General features: G+C 41.0%; 1 protein-coding gene across 1 annotated transcript in view; it reads right to left on the bottom strand.

Annotated features, from left to right (window-relative positions):
• Nucleotides 1–306: 306 nt before the first annotated feature.
• fcho2 (FCH and mu domain containing endocytic adaptor 2) overlaps nt 307–25,025 on the bottom strand; it is a 73,320-nt gene continuing 48,601 nt past the window's right edge. Inside the window, 15 exon segments of the mRNA NM_001142071.1 lie at nt 307–4,191; nt 6,167–6,331; nt 6,753–6,817; nt 7,937–8,136; nt 10,799–10,931; nt 12,053–12,208; nt 12,998–13,109; nt 13,947–14,076; nt 15,171–15,286; nt 17,680–17,765; nt 18,204–18,243; nt 18,521–18,545; nt 19,386–19,397; nt 22,308–22,486; nt 22,810–22,867. Coding sequence (NP_001135543.1) covers nt 4,169–4,191; nt 6,167–6,331; nt 6,753–6,817; nt 7,937–8,136; nt 10,799–10,931; nt 12,053–12,208; nt 12,998–13,109; nt 13,947–14,076; nt 15,171–15,286; nt 17,680–17,765; nt 18,204–18,243; nt 18,521–18,545; nt 19,386–19,397; nt 22,308–22,486; nt 22,810–22,867 — 1,500 coding nt within the window. The 3' untranslated portion in view covers nt 307–4,168.

Genomic DNA, 25,025 nt, shown 5'->3' with positions numbered 1-25,025 from the left:
TCTAACAATTAAATTCATAATGTTCCACCAATTTTTCAGCAGCCGCTGAGTGCTGAGCATTGGTTAAAAGGGGTGGTCCCCCTTCAGTTTTTAGTATGTTACAGAATGACCTATTCTTAGCAAAAATGAAAGTTAATTTAAATGTGAACAACCCCTTTAATGCTGGTGTCTCCTCTAGCAGAGGTTCTGCCCATCTGAGCTCTTGGCTGGCCAGTTCCTTCCAGGCAGCAATATGGGTATATTGCCAATGGGCCACCTTTGTACTGGGCAAACGTCACAAGACATGAATGAACAGAACACTCACAGTTTCATAAATCATATATATATTACATGTTTATTACAGATGCACCATATTCTGTAAAATTTACATTATGAAAAAAAAAATCAAAAATATTTACATTTTTTTGTAAGATAAACTTGTTTTGTTTTAATTTACAACCAGAAGTAAGAACACTCCATAAAAACCCAGGTACATTAGCTTTCAGTGTTTACAAATGTATCTAGACAAGAGGCAGCTACAAAGGGGTATTATCGCTGTATCCAGAAGCAAGAACCAGCTCGCTAGGCGGAATATATCACATGGCAGATACCAGCATCAACCTGTAGATTTATACTTGTTATTCATTTGCAAGTAAAAAGTCCCATAAAAATCTGTATGGCTTCAATATTGTGACCTGCTCTTCTAACCAACGAGTCTCTCAATACTTACCCAAAGTGAGATTAAAAGTGCTGAGACTTACCTATAGGATTATTATGCCTTAATGTCTATGCAGCATTACATGTAAATTCCAGGTAGGAGCAAAGAAACAGTCAAACCAAGTACTGGTTAGGCAGCACAAACAGATTACAATACAGATACCTAAAAGTGTTAATATTGGCTTTAAAAACGGTATAAGAAGAAATTATATAAACTTGTTGCCATTCCAAAAACGAGCAGTCTTATTGCTTTGCCCTATTGCTAAATCAGTACTGGCAGCAAAGGGTTAACGAGAAGCAGAATTATTGCTTAATTGTGGAGCTTTATTCAGCTAAAGCTTCTTGGGTTTTAGTGTAATAGTGATTGTTCATTTGCAGCTACAGACAGTAACATGTAGTGGTTAAGGTTATTTGCACAGCCCTTGGCTTCAATGGCAGCATGTTGCTTGTGACTGGCGTCTGGGCATCTATTAACAGCAAGACAAGCACTTATTGGGCTGTCCATTCCCAGACTTAACAGAGATGCTGAATTCCTCCAAGACAGAGCGCTGAGAGGCTACAGAGTGTGAGGAGTCTTGTATAAAACTAAAATGAACCAATTCCCACTTGTTGCATAGGTGTTTTGGCTATCACTGTACATCTATATGGATAAGCCTGTCTGTGCCATAGGAAGTTGCAAGTTCTAGTGTATGGGCCGTGGCGCATGGGGGGGGGCATTTTGATTGCCATTAGGCCACAGCAATTGTGCTGGCAGCCACTTTCAGATCAATTGGAAAAGTGATTCCTATGCCAGTCGTTGGGTATTACTTGGGAACCATGCCTTTCACATTCCTGAGTAATACCTTACTGGCACCAGAGTCTGCCATGGAGCGTGCCCTTCCCCTTGCAAAGCAACTGTTTGCAGAGAAAGGTGTTTTGAAACCATGGGTGTTTGGAACACCCTGTGCAACACTGCCCATGGGATTTATGCCTACCATTAACTATCAGCCTTTGCTGGGTATCAACCAGTGAGTGCTGAGGATACTCTTAAAATGATGAACTGCAGGTGCAGACATTTCTAGAATACTGTTCTATCTGACGTGAGTAGCTGTGTTGGACAGCATTGCTGGCTACATGATAAGTATATCCTCAACGTACACTGGCCCCTTTACAAGAAAGCTACAGCTGGCCATTTGTTTGGTATGATTTTTTTTGTATGTGTATGTTGGCTCGACAATGCCGGCTTTTACCCAGGTACCATGGATATCGGTCAGTTTATCCATTAGAAAGGTTTGATCTGCCGATGCAAGTGTTGGCCAGCACATTGTGCATCCACAGAAGAGAAAGTGTAGGTGCAGCAGCTCCTTCTCACCTCCTGTTGGTCGGATTGCTTAGGCTGCTCCCCTGAATGAACGGAACAATAGAAAGGTGGCCATAGCATGCATGGTCCCTTGTACAGCTGGTCAGAAACTGTACAGGATTGGCCAGGGTATGGCTGCCTTTAGCAAGTGACCAGCAGGCTTGAGTAATTGTGGATACAATCCTTCTCCTTGTTTTGTGTAGCTAAAATGTCTTACAGCTGTTGTGTGCTTCCCATTTAAGCAAATTGGAGGCAGTGGTGGTGGTTCAGGTGCTTCTCCAATGGCAGAGAATATGCCCCATGTACCATAGCCCTTAGTGTTTCCGTACTGCATTTTATTTATTTATTTTTTAAAGCGTTTAATACATTTAGGGAGCATCTTCTTATGGAATGAAACCATGAATGGTTTGGGTTTCTTGCTATAACTATAAACTGATAATACAGTAGTTTTTAAGAAGTGGAGAAAAAAAAAAGACATGGTCAGTAAAGTCTATTACAAACATGGCAGCTCTGTGTTGGCTGAATACAATTTATATGCCTGGCATTGTGTGCCTGAGGATTCTTTTCTTGCAAAAAAAGATTATCTGTGCAGATTAGGGCACTCATGGCACAGGCCCAAAATCACTACAGGGTAATTCTTCTCCCCATATAGTGCACTGGTGCAAATATCAACTAAGAAAATGACCACACATTCCCAGGCGACAGTTGCACCTGTGTGGCAGAAGCCAAGCCAGAATAAATTCTAACAAAATCCCACCAATGCCATTGGTCGTTATTGGCAGCAGTGGCTATATTTGGCTTAGCTACATTTTATTTAATAAATAAATAATATAAAAATGATAAAAATGAAAGGTAAATCAGACAGAGTCTTTTGGACTTATTTTTCTATTCTGAGAAATGCCTCACCTCCCATATATATTTCTGCGGCACCTTGTAATTGTATTGTATCTGTAATATCATCATAAAATGCTGGGGGGTGTAGTTTGGCTGCTGAGCCACCAGAGTAGAATGCGACATACTGCACTGGAACATGCACTGATTGTTGTGCAACTTTTACTGCAGATGTTCTGCAACTCCAGCAGTCCTTGCAGTGCCCCACTCAGTCTGACTTGAAACATCCCAGAGAGGATGAATAAGGGTACAAACCCAATGGCATCTGGGGCCACAGTACCTTACAGCCCAGCATGGCATGATGTATCCCATTTAGCCATATACTCTGCGCATGAAGGGATGGAAAATAAAGGAGACTGCAGGAAAATTGAGGCTTGGCATGTTAATGTGCTACGCACAAAAACACATTTGTTTGGCAACTGAGTGGGACGCACAAAAATAACAAAGTATAGCTTTTCTGCAGGGTTATTAAACCCAACACCCTCTTAGCTCTAGTTATAATGGTAGGCTATTTACTGCACATCCCTTCTGCACTGCATGCGGTTTATCCTGCAGAGGCTTCCCAATGGCTGCAGATGCTGCATTTAATAATGCAACAGGTTTGGGCTGCACTTGTGACTACTAATATTGAATCAAGAAGACCCATATATTAAACCCATTAATATACTAAGCAATTAGATCAAGCATAAGCAGTCTGCAGCCCTCTAGATGTTGCTTCACTACAACCCTCAGAGTCTTCTGCTGGTGGGATCCTGGGAGATGTAGTTCATCAACATTTGGGGGGCATGGGTTGTCCATGACTAACTTAGATCATGTAAAAGACACTTGTCAGTTGCACCAGAAAGTTTTGCAAACAAATATAAGGCTAAGGACTGACAGAGGTGCTCGCATGGTATACATTCTATATACAGTAGCATGGGTCTGTATATGTAACTTGTGTCTTAATAGAAATGCAAAATATTGCCATAAAATAATTAAAAAAAAAAAATCATAATTTTTAACCACGATTGAAGAAAATTTCAGTGCTACATCATCATGTAGTAGATATTCCAACAAAATGACTCCTTAAAAAAAGTGCATTTTTTTTTATGTTCCAAAGTTGGCAGCAATATAGAAATACCTTCTAAAATAAGTCAAAAATTAAAAAATATATATCTATAATTAAAACAGCAATATGGAAGAGTTTTCGATAAGTTAACAGGAAGGCTGCTCTGCGTATATGTGATCTCACATGGGATAAAATCAACATTCTGCCATGTATTTTCCTGGAAAGAAAAACAAAACAAAAAATGCTTAATTACTTTTTACACAACATTCCTACAGTGCAGTCCAATGCATTCCACTATAGAGTGAGCCATACTTTCATGTTGCTGTGCTTTTCAACTATAGATACTTCAGTAAATGATATCCTTATAAACAGTGCTTAGTGATGTCATCAGTTTTGGTGCATAGTGAGGTCACATGACTCACTGAAATGTGTGTAGAGGTACTTGAGGGAAGTGTCACCTCAAAGTTCCATGGCCTGCACAGACTACTACTATTAGAGAGTAACTAAGACACTAAATTTCAGATGTGGAATATGTTATTAAATAAATTAAGCAGAGGACTTCCGGAGGGCGGGGCAATACAAGAGGAATTCAACCACTGAGCCACAGATCAACATTGTACAGACACTACTAGGCCGCACCTATCCAGGACCCACACAGCCCATTCACTTCTGGCCAACAGCTAACACCAGCACATTTTATATTCAGGGACCACACAGTAGAAACTTGATTCCTTGGCAGTAGCCCTTTCTGGAATTAAGGAGTCTGACCTGTCCAGCAAACAGTGACAAGCTTGCTGCTTCTCCACCCCACCCCTGGATCAGCAATATGGAAGACAGAGTTATCCAACTCCAAAGCACAGTACAGAACATGATAGAACAATCTCCACCCAATCAGAGAAAATAGACAATCTAGAAAACAGGGGACGTTGTAGCAATCATTGCTTTATTGGCATCCCAGAATCAAAGTACCAGATTTTCTTCAACTATTATCTAACAAGATCCCTAACACACTGCAATTACAACCAAGTGAACAACAATGACATACACCTGTCCTAGCAAAGTTTCTCAACTTTCAAGATAACTCAACTCTCACCCTACAGAAAAGCTAGGAAACTAACAGTGGACATCCATGATCACCTCATTTTAAAAGGTTTCTCCACATCTCTAGCCCAAAAGTCTTTTTCAATTAGCTTTTCTGCAGATAGGTCAACTCCCTCACCTAACCTCCTACTCCCCTGCCCCCAGAGCTTGGATACTATAAAACTCTAGCATTCATCAACTCCCTAACTAACCTCCTACTCCCCTGTCCCCAGAGCTTGGATACTATAAAACTCTAGCATTCATCAACTCCCTACCACCTATCTAAGACTTTTCCCCCACCCCCTCGTCCCCTTGAAATTCTTGAAAATACCTGGAGACATAGGACTCTAGCCTTCGTCTCAGTCTAACAGTTCCAGGAAAAGTTGAAAATAAGTTCTTATTTCATTTGAGTGTTAAACAAAACTACACGGAACTACATAAATGTTCCCTATTTCTTCCAGGACCTAAGCTCTCTCTACCACATTTCCCACAGAATGCAACTCGCCAACTGGGCCCGCTGAGACAAGGAAATCCAAGGAACACTTCACACACACTCCATCACTTTCCCAACAGGTATAGGATGACCACCCAAACATCTGGCATTTCATTTGCCCCACCACAGCATACCAGAGGAATCATAACATAACCCTTTTCTCAACACAGCTTGGAAAACTTGGAAACAATCTAGAGTAAAAATGGGCCTATAAACAGCTAGGAAAAAATAGTAGCTAGCTTTTGTGGCTAAATGGAGGCAAATCCCAGGACTGTACCAACATTTAGACAAAAGCCTTTCCAGAATAGTAGAGGCTGTTATAGCAGAAAGGGGAAAACTAACTTAATATTAATACCCTTGGTTTGGGAATGAGAAGTTGGACAGGCAGGTGTCCTGATACTCTGGCTCATACATTATAAGTACCATGGTCTCATAACACTGCGCACCATAGTTAGCCAAAATAGCAAGTTTTATATAATTGCCTATCATCCCTGTACAGACACTTATCTATAAACACACACTGTAGCATGTTATCCTGGGCATTCCTCTGTACACAGCACAAATCAACGTTCTTTTTTTGTAAACATTTTCCTTTTAAAACATAAGAACGTGCCCTTACCTGTGCCAAACCTCTTTTTGACTAAAGACAGGCGATATCCCGTCCCTACCAGCTCGATATCAACTCCAGAAAGCGTGCATCCGTCACTAACAAACTGCACTGCAAGTGTGCTCGGGTTACTAGGACCATCAGAGAGGTCAAATTTTGCCCTAAGAGATCCAGCTCCTATAAGAGAGAAAATCAAATAATGAATTAAATCCACGAATGCTTAAGCATTTACTTAAAAGTATAGCTACTTGGAATGCTGCGTATATGGCCAATGACCAAAAATGATAAATACAGAACATATTCACAAAGGAATAAGCAAGCTATGTTTTATATCCACAGGCATTGAATTAAACCACTGTAAACGGTCCCTTCTGTTTTCTATGTGTTTCTCTAAGGGGCACTTGAATATATAACAAAAACTGTTTAAACAACCCCCTTGCTGTGTAATTTTCTGTACTGTTGTTCAATCAAGGTGCTTGTGTATCTTCCGAGCACTCTAATAAATCATGTTTCCCAGTACACTGCCTGCTGGAGACTCTGTATGATCAGGCACAGGCTTTAAAGCTAATTTTAGCCAGAAAAATATTTCAGAACTTGCCTCCATTTTCAGATTTTTCTGAAATTACAGAGACTTTCCATAAGGCCTTCATTTGTTCTGCATTCCTAGATAAAAACAAAGAGCAGCATATGAACCTTCATAACATCTGAACACAGCAAATTTATTAATATGGTATTTAACATTGATGTCTCGATCTAAAGAATAAGTGGGTTCTAACACACAATATAAGGGCTTATTAGACATAGTACAGGTATTGGATCTGTTATTTAGAAAGTTCCAAATTACAGGCATAGCCTCCATTTTGATCAAATAATTTAAATTTTTAAAAATATTTATACTTTTTTCTCTGTAATAATAACATAGTGCCTTGTACTTGATCCCAACAAATATATAATTCATCCTTATTGGAGGTAGAACAATCCTATTATGGTTAAATAATGTTTTAATGATTTTTAGTAGACTCCCCTTATACCTGTACTACCTTGTATGTTTGCGTCAAGACCTATAAAACCTTTTATATAAATGGGTTGTAGCAGTGGGAGCAGCCCATCAGGGTCCTGTAGAGCTGTGGGTCCCACTTTGCACAGCAGGTCACAATAGCCCGCACTTCCTATAAAGATGTATGGGGAATCTCTCTTCCAGGGCCAGGCAGAGTGTACAAAGGGCACCCAAGGTGACGCCTCAACAGCGCTCAGCAATCGGGGAGGGGTGACAAGGTGAGGGAGAGGGGTCTGACATCACTGCACTGTTATAAAACTGCCGCTTGTGGCCACTGCTCCTTCGGTCGGCTGCCTCTAGGGCTACCAGTGTTGCACCTAAGGCACGTCTGCCTACCCCTAGTCCTGGCCCTGTTCTTTTCCTATAGAAGATGCTGAAGAATGCATTTTTGCATGCTTCACAGTCCAATATAATAAATGTATGTACATAGAGTTGTCACAGTAACCTGTGGCCCTCAAGATGTTGCTAAAGCTGCAGCTACAACTCACAGCATCCCATCAACAACCAGAAGTTTCATTTTTAGAATCAGGCAGCGGAGTTTAAGCCCTGTTTTGTGGATCACAATTAGATCAGGCCCCCATTCTCTCATAACAAGGTTATACAGAGCTCTATGTATATTTAGGACAGTAAATAAGCATTAACCTCGGACCTTTCCTCAGGTAGCCAAAGGCCAGCCCTTTATTCTGGGAACCTAAGATTTTAGAAGAGATGAATGTGTCTCTCACCATATGGCAGAAGGCAGTGACTGCATGCTTGTTACTCCGCCATCAACCGGAACCAACACCTGCACATTAGACAAGATGCTGGGCATAGCCATGGATTCTGGGTTGTACTTGTAGTCTAACCTGACATCGGTAGTGCTCGAGGTACATTTCCAATAGGTGGCAAGGTTCAAAGGAGTGGACTGGATTCCATTTGATAAAACCTAAGAGTTGATATATGTTAAACATTAGCATTTGATAAAAAATCAAGGAAACCCTCTCACTGTCAGGCAAGTCACCCTAATTAACATGCAGTACAGAACATCAATTCAGTAAAATGGCACCTTTGTTTTTAATTGATCTGTAAGCATACAGATGTTTTTTTTCCATTAGAAAGTAATGCTTTTACACAAAACCTTTTGCTAGGACATTGCACAGTCAAAGCAGAAAGAAATTTAGAAAGCTCTCTGCCTAGAAAGCATTTAAAGATTGCCTATCTCCATGATGTGTTGCCTGTGCTCTCAGGCAAATTTCTTCAATATTTAATAATGCAACTGTCAATCGGCAGGGTCAGAATTTCTCAGATGGTTAAAGTGGACCCACGCCTACTGTCTGCCCTCTCCTTTTATCCTTCTACTTATCACTCTCTATATTGCCACTTTGGTTTTCCTTCCACCCCATTCAATATTTGTGACCTGTTCCTTTAGGGCTCTGGTACACGGGGAGATTAGTCGCCCGCGGCAAAACTCCCTGCTCGCGGGCGACTAATCTCCCCGAGTTGCCTTCCCTCTGCCATCCCACCGGCGAACATGTAAGTCGCCGGCGGGATGGCAGACGCGGCGAGGCGATTTTGGGAAATCGCCGAAAAAGACTCGCGAGTCTTTTTTGGCGATTTGCGCCGCCGCGTCTGCCATCCCGCCGGCGACTTACATGTTCGCCGGTGGGATGGCAGAGGGAAGGCAACTCGGGGAGATTAGTCGCCCGCGAGCAGGGAGTTTTGCCGCGGGCGACTAATCTCCCCGTGTACCAGAGCCCTAACTCATCTGCTCACAATACATACTCTGATATTCTTTCCCTTGTAGCTGGAAGCTAAAAGCTAAAGCTTTTCTGTCCTCTCCACAAACCTAATGCATGTGTTGCCTGTTCAGACTCCCTACTGAGCTAGAGCTGTTGCTTCCCTCTACTGGTCTTTCTCATTGTCCTTTTATGATTTTATATCATTCAGGCATTTATTACATTCATAATACAAGTGCCTTTAAGCTGATTGATGCTGTAGCTGTGAGTGCTTTCTACTGTTGAGTTTGAGTGCCTTTAAGCTTATGTTATTATTCAGAAAGAAACCTAGGGATGCACCAAATCCAGTATTTGGGGATTCGGCCAAACATTCAAATTCTTTGAAAAAAAAATGAAGAAAAGTTGCGTGATTTTAAGGATTCAGATCGGCCGCATACATGGATTCGGCCGAATACTGCTGAAAAATGCACAATCTTGGCTGAACCCTAGATCCGATGCATCCCTAAGGGCTCTGGCACACGGGGGAGATTAGTCGCCCGCGATAAAACTCCCTGTTCGCGGGCGACTAATCTCCCTCGCGAGTCTTTTTCGGTGATTTCCGGAAATCGCCCCGCCGCGTCTGCCATCCCGCCGGCGACTTACATGTTCGCCGGTGGGATGGCAGGGCTAGGCAACTCGGGGAGATTAGTCGCCCGCGAACAGGGAGTTAATCGCGGGCGACTAATCTTCCCCGTGTGCCAGAGCCCTAAAACATCGCGGAAGTTGCCTTTAGAGGAAACTTCCTCGATTTCACTGAAATCACGCTGCCGCGTATGCCATCCCACCGGCGATTTACATTTTCACCGGTGCAATGGCATTTCGGGGAGATTAGTCGCCCACGAACAGAGCCAGAGCCCTAAGACAGCAGCTGCCATTTTAAAGGAACAGTAACACCAAAAAATCTATATATTTTAAAGAAATTAAACTATAATGTACTGCTGCCCTGCACTGGTAAAAGTTGTTTGTTTGCTTCAGAAACATTACTAGAGTTTATATAAACCCTGCTGTGTAGCCATGGGGGCAGCCATTCAAAAGAAGAAAAGGCACAGGTTATATAGCAGCTAACAGATAAACCCTGTAGAATACAATGGTGTCTTATCTGTTATCTGCTTTGTGCCTGTGCCTTTTTTTCTTTTTTTCCAGCTTGAATGGCTGCCTCCATGGTTACACAGCAACTTATTTATATAAACTATAGTAGTGTTCCTGAAGCAAATACCTCAGTTTTACTAGTGCAGGGCAACAGTACGTTATATTTCAATTACTTTTGAACACTTTTTGGTGTTACTGTTCCTTTAAATAACTTCCTGCTCCAGCACTAGCTCTTAGAGCTGAAATCACACATTCCTAAGGGTGGGGGGAGGGAGTGCTTAGCATTCTTATGGGGGGGGGGGGAGCAGGAGAGGGGTGAGAGGTGCACAGTCTTTGGCCTCAGGAATTAAGGATGTTTCTGAGAGAGGAAGTCAGATACCCTAACAACATGTTTACAAAAATGGAGACAAAACATAATGTGTTTCTTTTGACAGAGAACTCTTCTGTGAGTGCTTATGGCTGTATTTACATAGACCTTTCTGATAAAGCTTACTTAGTTTTTACCTTTCCTTCTCCTTTAATGCCTGTCAAGATTACTAATCACAATACAAGTTGTTTCTAAGGCAAACTGTGCATTTATTTGCTTTCTATAATAGGCCCAAATGACTGGATCAGGTGGTGAGGACCTTCAGACACGGGCACCTTGAGAGTGAGAGTGAATGTGGATACGGCAGCCTATTACACAAGCAAGGGCACAAACAAACAGTGAGCTGAGAAAGCTGTGAATTCATGTTTAGCCCTTACCTGGTACTTTAATATATCTACATTATAGTAGGAAGCCGACGGGTTCTGTTCAGAAGATTTCTTGAGGTAGGCAGTGACAGCTTGCATGTTCATCCAGAAATCCTTGCAGTTGTTGTCGCTCTGAGATGGATCGCTAAAGCGGATTTAGTAGGTCAGTTACACAGGCCACTCCAATCAAACTAAACCTTAGCCAAGGGAATCTACTGTGCTGATAGTTTGGAACATTTTTATACCAAATCAAAGATTAGATCTGATAGAGAACTGTGCAACAGAGATTCGGGTCTGGATCAAGATGTAGATCCAAGTAGCAAGGTACACATTGCCTATATACTTGTTTAACAAATCTCCCTCTAGTTATAAAATAATTCCAAAAGGTTTATCATGTAAGTGGAGCGAAATAAATTTACCTACACTATATAAATAATTTATATTTTGTTTCTTGGAAATCACAATTACAGCAAGCAGGTGGGTGCCATTATGTGGGCATTGTTATTAAGGTAAGCTTTGTATCATCACCAAATCATGTGTATGTGCCAAAAGTGGCACCAATGCCTATGCACTGGCTACACAATTAAACAGAGTAGGGAAGGAAGGGGGAAAAGAGGGGTGCAGTGACAACTAGGAAGTGCAGAATGGAAAGCAAAAGCAATTGTCTGCACTGCATAAAGGCGGGGCCCAGCAATATTTGATTGACAGCTCAGATTTTCAAATATATTCATAACAGGTATGAATGTTTTGATAAAGAAATTATTTTTATTAAGAAATGATTTGTTTATTTTGCAAAGAACTGTTATTATACAGCATTTATGTCTGGGTGACAGGTCCCCTTTACATGTTCCTCTTACAAATTGTTCAGTACAATGGTATAGCTTTGCTGCAGAGCTTTACCGTAAACAAAGACAAAGTTGGGGGTTTAGCCTGAAGGAAGAGTGTGAGCTTTAATTAAAAAAAAAAAGGTTGTGACTACTTAGAAGAGTACAATGGCATCTTATTCAAAGCTGAAACTGCAAGGTTAATCTGTAACTCCCTCATATGAGAGAAATACTAATTCACCCATTAGTATTAGACAAATGCTAAGGGAAAACAAGAAATGGCAGTAGGGAGTTTCTATACCTGCCTATAGCCTGGGTTTGGGAGAGTTAAAGCATATAAGTGTTTCTAGTAATGATATAATGGAATTAGTTACTTTTAGTCATAGCTAAAGTCACTTGTGTAGCTACAAAGTAGCCACAACTCAGATGTCGCCTGGAGTACCTGTATAAAAGCTGATTATTTGGTAGGATCTGCTCAAGTCTGCTGGTGTTTTTCAGCCTGAAGCACAGAACAGCTGGAGATGGGTTGCTTGTGAAAACCTTAATTATCCCACTTGGAAAAGAAACTGTCATTTCCCCAGTTATCTTTACAATGCATCTGCAAAATATACCAACAATGTTACATTAATACATATTCACATTTCTACTTGCTAAACTAAGCCTTTGGTAGCAGATCCACAAACCATTTTGTTCTCAGACTGCGTTTCCTAGATCCCTACATATATAGAAGCCTAATAACCATTTTACCAGTCAGACAAATAGCAAATGTATGTACAGCAGCTGCCATTCTGTAAACCTTTCCTTATAGCCACCACCAATTATCCGGTATATGGGAAGCATCTCTGATAAGAGACAAAAGTTGCTGCTGGTCTGAGTAGGCAACTTATCAGCCTGTGTATAGAGCCCTTTAGATGGGCCAGCCCAACCTACAGTAGGCAGGTTTAAAAATCCTGTCAGGATAAGGAGAGTATCGGTGTATTGATTTGGTCCTTGTCCGCCGATCTGTACGGCCAATTTAAGTTGTATTTAGATTTCACACAGCAAATTAAAGTGTGAATAGGATAATAGTGTGGCCCTCATGTAGTGCCTTTAATTTCTGGCCAAGACATTTGGATGAACTGGAGAATCTCCTAGGAGGCATATATGTTGGGGAGAGGATTTACTAGGCCTCCTGAATACATTAATGTTCTCTTTCTGGTAACCCATACAACAGACATTGCCATCATCAAGTGTTCACATGCTTGTAATATGATACTAAGGGAAACTGCACCACATAACTTTCAATAATATTATCAGCAATTCTAAACAGAGGCTAGTAGTGTTCATACCCTAAATATCCACTGCAATAGCCTCTGGTGAAACACAGATCTGCAAGGAGAACACTTACTTTGTGGGATCTGCTCCTCGGAAGTAGGCATTCACTGACTCTGAAAGAGCAACAGCAACTGGCAATGTGTCTTGGTTCCCAAGGGTGACTGGGCTGGGGCCTCGGGATATGCCTAGAACACAAGGGTAATTAGGTTAATTGGGATGCATGGGAATATAAACATGCTATTTGTCAGTTTGTCCAATCTATTTACCAAATAAAGATATGTTCCATGGGAAATGGTTACATAAATGTATATATATCTACAATTATAATTAAGAGGCATAATGGATGGGTAGGCAGCTGGTTCCTTTACAAGATAACCTGTGTTACCCTTTCCAAGGCTACAGACATGCTAATTGTGGCATCTGGATGGCTTTACGAGACAAATGGCCCCCCGCAATAGCATAAACCACAGTCCATGTGTGAGTAACTAACAAACAGACATGCCTCATTTACTTCCAGCCGCCTGCAACGTAAGCACATCATTAGAAAGCTGTGGGACACAAAACATTGGATTGGTCTCACCCTGACACTTTTCAAATACCCAGCACCTTTACAGAGAATGAAAACATTTACATGGAGAAACACCAAGGAATGAACTATAGTAATGTTTCCTAAAAGGAACATGAATGTTCTAGCACTATTGACACACATGTGCTACAGATTAGCATGGACTCATGATCATCATTAAAGCTAAAATCTAAAGCTAAATAAGATGGCTGTTCGGTACAGGTTTAGGTCAGTTTGTCAGTTGGGTAGGTTTACACTTATTTAATGATCCTTTCAGACAAAGGGTAAGAGATTAAGCATCTTATTATAAGTATGTATCTACATTTTCTGCCATAAAGCAAGGTCAGACTGCTGTTTATTGGCCAAGAGGAAGCAGAGACAGTCACGAGTAGCATGAAATATACACAAATAAGCCAAAAAGTGACTATATATGACATCTGCAGTGATGACAACTTACCAAAGGTGGGAGTATTTGCTGCACTTATAGAAGCGGAAGATGATATTGAGGAGGAGCTCTCAGCGCGAGGCAAGGAGGCTGAGGGAGGAGGACTGGTGTTCGACGTCAATGGAGGGCTGAATGGCCGTGGCTTAAAACAAAACAAAGAACACATCTGAATGTACAAATGAAACGTATAAAGTAATGGCCCAAAGGATAATTAAGTCCCTTTGCACATCTAGTAAAAAAAACTAGCATTCTTTAAATCTTTGTCTAGTGGGTCTCTCTTTTGTTTCTCTAAATCTGTTACTAATTCAGATTTTACTTTTCCCTATGCCCTTGAGCAGAGCTGATCAACTGGAGGCCCATGGTCTAGATGTCACAATCTTTGAGAGTTTTTGTTGGCCCCCAGACTGCTTACAGGGGTAGTTCACCATTATCCCTTGGTATGTTTTAGCAAGTCATATTCTTAGCAAACTGATATTTTTATAGTTCTTTAATGATATGCTTTTCTCTTCTGACTCTCCATCTTTCAAATGGGTGGGTGGGTGGGTGGGTAGGTAGGTGGGTTGGGGTCAATTCTTATTTTTCTACAGTCTCTCAAACCACTGCTAGCGTAAACTGATCTGTAGCCACCAGAGAGTTGCTAAAACATGAAGACCAAATGCAAATTGTCTCAGAATCTGCAGTATAATAAAAGTTGATTTAAAGGCAAACGGACCCTTAAAGTCCTGTTCCCCAAGCATGTATTACAGTGAATAAGAAGCATGTCCCATGGGCAAATTTGACACCCGCAGTACAAGAGATTTATCGGGGGTGACTAATCTTCATGTGGGACATTAGCCTAATCTCTCTGAAAAGCCTTTCCACTGACAATATAGGGATTTGCCGGTGGAAAGGCCTATGCATTGGTGCAGGCAACTGGGACATTACCCTAAAGGAGCTATTTTGCTTACTACCACTCCAAAAATAAGTTGTTAGTTTAAATAGCGATAATGAGCTCTATATAAACAAACCCCTGTCCTTCACTACTCTGTTGTGACTGTTTTGGCTAACAGATAAGCAGCAGTTCAGTATGCAGGGGTCTCCATCTCTGTACTAATAATTCAATTATCTACTTTGCAAGAACTAAACAGAGTAGTTTCCATTCCCCATTTGCCCTGTTTAGCTTCCTGTGAGATAGTGGCCACTTTGGGCCCTAAATACCTGTACCTATAATACATTGTTAGTTGTCATTGTACTTACTACTTCATTTATTCCACAGAGTTTGGCCGCAGTAAGCTTTGGACGTGAAACAGGTCTGGGTGGTGGGACAATGCTGCCAACTGAAAGAGGTGTAGTCGGCCGGGCAGGAGGGGACACTGTTAAAGAAATATATGTATTTTTATTTTACATTTATTATTATAATGTATCAAGGTTATCATGCTGTTTAGAGGATAATGCTTTGTCAAAGGGGATTGACAACAGAACAAATGCTTCATCAAGTAATAGGATTTGCTTCCTTCAGAAGGGAAAGATGGGAAAGAGTATTATGTTAAAAGTGATGGACAACAGGCAAAGCTCCTGATGTCTCTGTCACAGGGATTCTGGGCTTTGAAGGTCTAAATTTCTTCTAGTGATTCTTGGGTCAACAGCAACACTTGAGTCCATCCCTAACCTTCCTGGACCCAACCCACCCCACCATGATGTTGGGGACCAGGGTGGACAAGGCAGAAGGCGCCAGTACCAGTGTGCTCTCAGGGTTGGCTGTGAGTAGAGTCAGACCCACTACCTACTAGTAAATTATTGCGCTGGCTCAAGCCCGCCTGGCTGACAGGTTTTTCTATATCTTCAGAACAGCACTGTCACTAGCAGTGGAGCAGGGTGACATTTTTTGGTGGTGATAGGCTTCCAACAAAAGGATTTTCACTTATGATTTTATTTGTATAGAATTTAGTTGGTGCCTTTAAATCTTTGCCTATGATCACTAGGTCACGAGCTTTATTCCCAGGTGATATCATCATAATGTACAGAAAAAGGGACAAAGACAGCTCAAGGGAATGGAAGCCCCACAAGGCTACATTTGTTCTGTGAGTACATGATTAGCACGGGGCAATCACAAGCATTAGCTGGCTTGGGATTCCTGCACATTGGGCTTCCCAGGGTTAGTGCAACACGATCATCAGACATATTTGCAAGAATTGATTTACTCTCTTGCGACTCACAGGCACACATGCAACATTCCCACAAACATTTTTTGTTCTCAAAATTAGAAACATTCTAGAAATGATCAGGAATTTTAGTCTGTAAATGCACACTCAAACTACCCTATAATAATAATAATAAAGGCAGCAATACAGCAATGATCCATACTAATAAAAATGCCCACAGCAGCTCACTATCTTGGATCTTGTTAGGCCATCTTTTGAGTGTAAGTGACTAGCTCAGTCGGCTCTGAACTGCTGTCGGAAAAACTAAGCTTAGGGGTTCTTGGAAATCAGCAAGCAGGTTATGAGCTTGGGCTGTCATATAAGCTGATAATACATGGCTGATTATTATATTATGTTCTGATGCAGAATTCCCTGGTTTCTGGGCAGCCATGTAATGCAAATCTAAACCACAGGTTAAAAAAAATATTTGTAATTATTCAATTAAAATGAATCATATGGTCTTTCAATAGTGTGGAGCTTTCTGAAGAACGGGTTTCCAAATAACTGATCCCATACTTGTACTAATTAGCCTTGTATTGTGACTATATACATACATGCAAATCAGCAGAAAAGAAGGTGGGAGCTACTGGGGCATCTTCAGACCTAGTCAAACCCTCCACCTACTAGAAAATTCTTGTGCTAGCTACTGGGGATCTATACTGCTGTAGTAGGGCTAGAAAAGAAGCCCGATACGTAATATGTAGCATTTCTACCCTTCCAATATTAGTCTGTTTAGCAAAAAATAAATGCCAAAGAAAAGAAGCCCATAAGATGATGTGAATAACAGGACAAAGTAGCACAAGGTGCGGGGATGCATTTGTTGGCCATCAAACAGGACACACTGCAGCCGTTCCTAATGCACCATAACTGGCACAGTCCGTGCAATTCCACATACCAGTGTGCTTAGGGACAGGAGAGAATGGGCTACAGCTGGAAGATGAAGATACTGAAGACTTCTCCAAACAACTAGAACTTTCTTCAGTGAACACATTATCAGACCAACAGCTAATATTAGCCAAGTCACCAACAGCTGCCATAGCACAGGCCATCTGAGCTCTTTCCGATACAATATAGGGCACATTGTCAGCTTTGTCAAAAAGGCTATGGAATCTCTGGAGTTTCCTGTGGTTCCCTGTATTCTGCTTGGAAATCCCATATAAAGAGGTCCAATGCTTGTGAGGCTGTGAAGAGGAGGGTTGTGCGGTCTCTATACGTGCATTTACTGGGCCAAGGTTATCAAAAAGGCTGGTGCCAAAGTCTATATGGGATGTATTTCCAGAATCACAACCTGGGATGTCATCAAATGGAAAGGCTGAAGCTGAGGGGGGAAAGGGAAAACTCCCCAACTGCTCCTTTACTGCAGCTACAGAAAAGGGGAAAGACAGCAGAAAGTAGGATACACAGTGAAATCAAGAGGGATTGTCACACTTTTGGCTTGTTGTATACAAAGTGACAGTAGTCAGTGTGCTGAGCGCAACTACATCTGTATAATAACCTGAGATACGGCAATGCTGAAAGGGAGGTTAATTTAAATACCCATTCATTTAAATAAATAGTTTTTTCACCTGTGGAGCTTGAGGAGGAAATGGAAGACGACTCGTGCGATGAACCATACAATGGATCCCAGGCCAGGAGATCACTGCTGACTTTCCTGCCAAAGGACAGTACAGAACGTTTGTCAACCAAGTACCAAAAATATATCTAAACACACAGTGAGATGGACTGTTCATATTATTCACTCGCACTAACTCTGCACATCTCTACAGAGAGATAGTCTGTGCCCACAATAAGCATGGGATGGCTATTTAAGTAACTAAACAGAATATAAGCCTTTGACAACAGAAAAAGAAGGCCATGATTAGATCGTCCTGATTTGGCCCAGCTTGTTGGTAACCAGATCAGGTAAATGTCTTCTCACTGGCTGAGCACTCCAACGAGTGGAACTGCCTGTGTAGGCCGCACGATGGTACTCTTAGTTAAGCTTTTTTTTTTTTGGAAACTGATCCCAAGAGAATATGGAATAATAATCACTCAGTGAATAATAATGAACAGATAATATGTAAGGGATTAAGTGCAGGACTTTACTTACTCTGCTTGTCCTGCCAGCCTTGTCCTATTCATATCTTCACCTAAACAAACAGCCAAAAAAAAAAAAAAAGGTTATGTTACTCTAATACGACACACCAACAAACAGAGCTGGTAGCTTGTGTTGCTTAAGATCCCAATACTGCTGTGCATTTAGCTACCAATGCTGAATTCTACAGTGAAAGATGTGGCCAAGCAATTACAAGCACACCCAGCTCCCGCACAGAAACAGAACAATAACAGTATCCTACGTATGTCCTTTAGCTGTTTACTGATGGCAGCTTCTGGTGAATGTAGAACAGAAATGAAAAGAGGACTTACTCGAGGAGATCCTGTTCATCTGTGCCTGCAAAGAGAAATGTAGTATAATTTATGTCACAATAAACAAGATGATGAACTGGACCAGCCTGGTTCAAAACTGCCTGTCTGGATTTCAGAAGTCTGGAAATTGTATAGGACTCTGCTCTTACTGAGGCGCATTTTGACCAATGATAGCTTCGAGCACCCTGATTATCATCAGCCCCAATCATCACCGGCCCCACCCCAATCATCATTGGCCCCGCCCCCGATCTTAATTAGCTCTGCCACACATTTCTCCAACCGGAACATCCAACAGCCAAACTTCCAAAGGTGGCAAACCTAGTTACTGAGCTTTTATGCATATGGGGGCTCCCTAACAGCTTTGCTACCCACTGAGGGGACAGGGATATATTTACAAAATAGTGCACTCTAAGCTTAGACAAGGGCAAATTAGTGCAAAAATATTTGTATGTACATTATTATTATTATTATTATTAAAAAGTGAACCCTTGTGCTTTATAGCAAAGACAGGCAGAACACAATGAAACCCTAAATGAGGAACTGTGATATGTATTTGAATAACCTGACATAGGCAGAGCTTCTTCCCTGCTGCTTAAATTTCCTAAAATATTTATGCATTCTGGGATTTTTGTTTTACGGACATTGCTTTTTGGGATTGTTTTTCACCTTAAATTGGATGGAAAAAGCAGCTGAGCCTTATGGCAATTTGAGCTCTGGGTGGCCGAATTAACCAGTGATAACTGAACCCCTGTCGCGGGTTACTGCTGTGTTATAAACACGCAAATCTGCACAAACACCCTCCCTGCCTTGGCTATTAATAATTCAATGAGCATTTACTGTACTGTAAATCATTTACTGTACTCACCGGACTTTGTCTCTGTTGGCAACACACAAAAAAAAAAAAAAAGACAAGAGGAGCGTTAGGAGTCGAGCATTGTCATGTTAAATAAGGACAGTCTGAGCAAATCACACATTCAAGAATACAAAACTAATGCATGAAGTTCCTTTACTATAAAGGTAGCACATTGTATAAAAACACATTTACCCAGATTAATACATTATTTGTACCCAGAATAATAGTTATCTTGTCTTTTTATATGTTGTGCCAGCTACTAATAAAATATATATATATTATATACAGTGGTGTGAAAAACTATTTGCCCCCTTCCTGATTTCTTATTCTTTTGCATGTTTGTCACACAAAATCTTTCTGATCATCAAACACATTTAACTATTAGTCAAAGATAACACAAGTAAACACAAAATGCAGTTTTTAAATGAGGGTTTTTATTATTTAGGGAGAAAAAAAATCCAAACCTACATGGCCCTGTGTGAAAAAGTAATTGCCCCCTGAACCTAATAACTGGTTGGGCCACCCTTAGCAGCAATAACTGCAATCAAGCGTTTGCGATAACTTGCAAAGTCTTTTACAGCGCTCTGGAGGAATTTTGGCCCACTCATCTTTGCAGAATTGTTGTAATTCAGCTTTATTTGAGGGTTTTCTAGCATGAACCACCTTTTTAAGGTCCTGCCACAACATCTCAATAGGATTCAGGTCAGGACTTTGACTAGGCCACTCCAAAGTCTTCATTTTGTTTTTCTTCAGCCATTCAGAGGTGGATTTGCTGGTGTGTTTTGGGTCATTGTCCTGCTGCAGCACCCAAGATCGCTTCAGCTTGAGTTGACGAACAGATGGCCGGACATTCTCCTTCAGGATTTTTTGGTAGACATTAGAATTCATGGTTCCATCTATCACAGCAAGCCTTCCAGGTCCTGAAGCAGCAAAACAACCCCAGACCATCACACTACCACCACCATATTTTACTGTTGGTATGATGTTCTTTTTCTGAAATGCTGTGTTACTTTTACGCCAGATGTAACGGGACACGCACCTTCCAAAAAGTTCAACTTTTGTCTCGTCGGTCCACAAGGTATTTTCCCAAAAGTCTTGGCAATCATTGAGATGTTTTTTAGCAAAATTGAGACGAGCCATAATGTTCTTTTTGCTTAACAGTGGTTTGCGCCTTGGAAATCTGCCATGCAGGCCGTTTTTGCCCAGTCTCTTTCTTATGGTGGAGTCGTGAACACTGACCTTAAAGGAAAAAGAAAGCCAAAGTCACTTGGGGGTGCCAAAATGTTAGGCACCCCCAAGTGACTTTGACCACCTGCCTTTTACCCTGGGCTGGTGCCCCTGTGAGGAGGGAACAGCACCAGCCCGGGGTAGCTGCCGGCGCTTCCTTCCTTCTGTTTCGCTGCGCGCGCATGCGCAGTAGAGTGAAAAGCCGAACTTAAACATTAAAGTCGGCTTTTCACCGCTGGCATTCCGGAAAAGGAAGCCAGAACACGGAAACGATCCGCTCCAGGTGCCCCGGGCTGGTGCTGTTTTCTCCCAACAGGGGCACCAGCCAGGGGTACAAGGTAAGCAGTTAAAGTCACTTGGGGGTGCCTAACATTTTGGCACCCCCAAGTGACTTTACCTTTCGTTTCCCTTTAATTGAGGCAAGTGAGGCCTGCAGTTCTTTAGATGTTGTCCTGGGGTCTTTTGTGGCCTCTCGGATGAGTTGTCTCTGCGCTCTTGGGGTAATTTTGGTCGGCTGGCCACTCCTGGGAAGGTTCACCACTGTTCCAAGTTTTTGCCATTTGTGGATAATGGCTCTCACTGTGGTTTGCTGGAGTCCCAAAGCTTTAGAAATGGCTTTATAACCTTTACCAGACTGATAGATCTCAATTACTTTTGTTCTCATTTGTTCCTGAATTTCTTTGGCTGTCTAGCTTTTGGTCTACTTCTCTGTGTCAGGTAGCTCCTATTTAAGTGATTTCTTGATTGAAACAGGTGTGGCAGTAATCAGGCCTGGGGGTGACTACAGAAATTGAACTCAGGTGTGATAAACCACAGTTAAGTTATTTTTTAACAAGGGGGGCAATCACTTTTTCACGCAGGGCCATGTAGATTTGGAGTTTTTTTTTCTCTTAATAACGTAAACCTTCATTTAAAAACTGCATTATGTGTTCAATTATGTTATCTTTGACTAATAGTTAACGGTTTTTGATGAGCAGAAACATTTTGTGTGACAAACATGCAAAAGAATAAGAAATCAGGAAGGGGGCAAATAGTTTTTCACACCACTGTATCTTTCCTTCAGCATGAGCAAAATAAATGAAATAAATATTGAAAATGTAATTAAGAAAATATGGATATTTTTGAAATAATAAAGCAGCAGAGGAGTATTGCTTTGTTTTTATGTACTTTTCTACTTACACGGTAAAAAGCAAAAAATTTAAACTGACTTACTAAGCTCTGTATGAACAACCTCCCTTCATTCACTACTTTACTGTGACTGTTTTTGGATTACAGCTAAACAGAAGTCTATTATGCAGGATGTTTAACTGTGAACTGGAAATCTGGTTAGTTATTTAAAGGGGATGTATAGTCAAGTAAGTTAAGTTAGTTAAGTTAACGTACGTTTCCAATATATACATTCATTCGGAACTAAGAATACTCATCCAGTGACAAGCATACTTGCTTCCCATTGGCTCATACTGCACATGGAGGACTTTAGGATTGAAGGAGGAACTGATGAATGCCGTCTGTCACAGCGGCAGAAACTGGATTGTTTAAAATAATGAAGATTCATTGTTTAAAATAATGTAGATTAATGTAGATTAATGTTCAGCACAAGCTGTATTAACTGAAATGAGCCTGAACATGGAGGTATATTGCCCCTTTAACACAAAGGGAAATGTGTGATTTTTTGGTAAAGTACAGTTAAAGATCGATAAAACTTACAGACACAGCTGGAGAAAGGGAAATGTTCCCTATGGACACTTTCAGCTCATCCAGAGAGGCCATAGTGTTATGCGCCCCATTGTTTGGCTGCACAGGCTTGATCTCCACGTGGAATCTCTTTGGCCCATCTTCATCTTCATCAGAATCACTTGACGAGTAGAAATGGTTTTCTTTGGTATGTGGGCAGCAGATAAGGAAACTAGACACTTAGAGAATAAGAATGGCAACCACAGGTACAGCTAAGCAAATGGTTTTAACCAATACCACCATAGTTGGGCATGTCCATATACCCAGCACAGAATGATGCAGTAAAGTACCACACAGCACAATAATACATACATGCAGCAAAACACTGCAGATGTGGACAAAGCCTACTTTACCTACTTCTTACATGGCTTTTTTTAAGCAGAGAAATGGTAGATAGCCCCCTGCACACAGCAGGAGACGGTACATACACAACTGCAGCCAACCCAAAATCAGTAAGAGTCACAAAAAAGGATATAATTCTGTATTTCTTCTGGTTTAATACTATAGCCCTCGTCATCAACTGCAGGGAGGTTCTGTAACAACAGGAATAAGACAGGCTTCGATAAAGAATAACATTTGCAGCTGCAACTGAGAATACTGTGTTACGACAGCAATTGTTTTCAAAAAGGAGAAGACACTTATTGGACAGATCTTCACCACCAAGTCCTTAATAAGTTTATAAGACAAACCGCGGGGTATGTATAGCCAATAGCTTCTATTGGAATCCCTAAAAATAAACATTTTTCTAATATAAATTATTTACTGTTTCTTACTGTTGAAAAGGTAAATGATCTCCTCCTGCTGCCTCAGTCTGCCCAACCAATGCTGCCAAAGGAATCTATGTGGCTGCAACTTGGAATATCGCCACCCAGACCCTAACATATGTGGGGCCCAAGAGTGATGTCAATCTTATGTGACATGCATAGTCGCTTCTGATTGGCTTAGGGTGCATATGGTAAGCAGGGCTGCCTGAAGCAACAGAAGGAACAAGATCGTCTCTTTTTAACCATTTTACACAATCCCTTTCCTTAACGGGATGACTATACGTACCCTTTAATACAGTGAAAGCTCAATTGTACATATCCTAAGTTTTCCCTCATTTTATACTTCCTTTTGTGGTTCTACCAATATATAATGCATAATGCATTTCATAGATTTTTTTTGTGGTCCCCTGGAAAACGTAAAATGGGGGTTGTACTATCTAACATGCTAATATACGGTGCTGCAGTCCATTAATAGAAATAAATAGAATATTTATAGTCACTGTTTATTTTTATCATGTGAGCCTGAAAAACATAAAATTCTCATTGTGTTTCTTATCTCATTTCTGTTTGACCGCAGCTGTGAAAATGAGCTGCCACCTTCAGCAGTAACCTTCCAGTCCACTGTTATTAAAGGGATCGGGTCATCACCTAAGCATCCTCTTTTATAAATACAGGTATGGGATCCCTCATCAGGAAACCAGTTATCCAGAAAGTTCCGAATTACGGAAAGGCCATCTCCATTGTAAGCAAATACCGGTAATTCTAATTTTTAAAAATGATTTGCTTTTTCTCTGTAATAATAAAACAGTACCTGTACTTGATCCCAACTAAGATATAATTACCCCTTATTGGGGGCAGAACAGCCCTATTGGGTTTATTTAATGGTTAAATGATTCCCTTTTCTCTGTAATAATAAAACAGTACCTGTACTTGATCCCAACTCAGATATAATTACCCCTTATTGGGGGCAGAACAGCCCTATTGGGTTTATTTAATGGTTAAATGATTCCCTTTTCTCTGAAATAATAAAACAATACCTGTACTTGATCCCAACGAAGATATAATTACTCCTTATTGAAGGCAAAACAAGCCTATTGGGTTTATTCAATATTAAAATAATTTTTAGCAGACTTAAGTTATGGAGATCCAAATTATGGAAAGATCCCTTATCCGGAATACCCCATGGCCCGAGCATTCTGGATAACAGGTCCCATACCTGTACATGTCATTACATTACTTTTTTTTAACACTATCTTTAAAATTCTTATTTTTCATACATTAGAGGTTCAGATTCCATAATTATATGGATCATAATGTGCTTGCTTTGCCTCAGCTAAGCCTCCTCATCATTCTGATTGTCAAGCTTACCACAGGCATGCCAGGCAGCAGTGCAGCAAATAAACACCATTCAGATAAAGAGTATTTTATCCTACTTTGCCTTGTGGGACAGCAGCAGAACCTGGGGGTGTATGTAACATCCCTGCCATAAAGCAAGATAGACTTCTGATGTTTTCCAGAGACAGAAATGAATATGTAGGTACAGTGCAAGGAATTGGTTGCCCCATGCAAACTAAAAAAAAAGCCCACTGATTGGAGGGGAAATGGCTAGTAAGCATCCAATCCAAGTCATGTTAGCGAGCAATAACCAGCAGTTATGGAAGTACACTGACCAAACAAGCAATTCATACTAATTAAGCCCAATATACACCCAACCTGCTCCTCTCTGGGCATAGAGAGAAGGCTTTCAATCCCAGATCTAATTATAAGTGTTCAGAATCACACAAAAGAAACATTAATCACTGGCCTTCAACGTGCAAAGGGGGAATTATTACCTATTTAAAAGTAGGGTATATAACAATTGTATTTTTCTGTAAATGTGTATTTAATGCTCTGGCACTGGATATTCTGCATGCCTTTATGCACTGAC

Source organism: Xenopus tropicalis, chromosome 1 (assembly GCF_000004195.4).
Source record: "Xenopus tropicalis strain Nigerian chromosome 1, UCB_Xtro_10.0, whole genome shotgun sequence".
NCBI classification, from domain to species: Eukaryota; Metazoa; Chordata; class Amphibia; order Anura; family Pipidae; genus Xenopus; species Xenopus tropicalis.
Note: the sequence above shows the minus strand (reverse complement) of the source record. Positions and strands in the feature narration are given on the sequence as shown.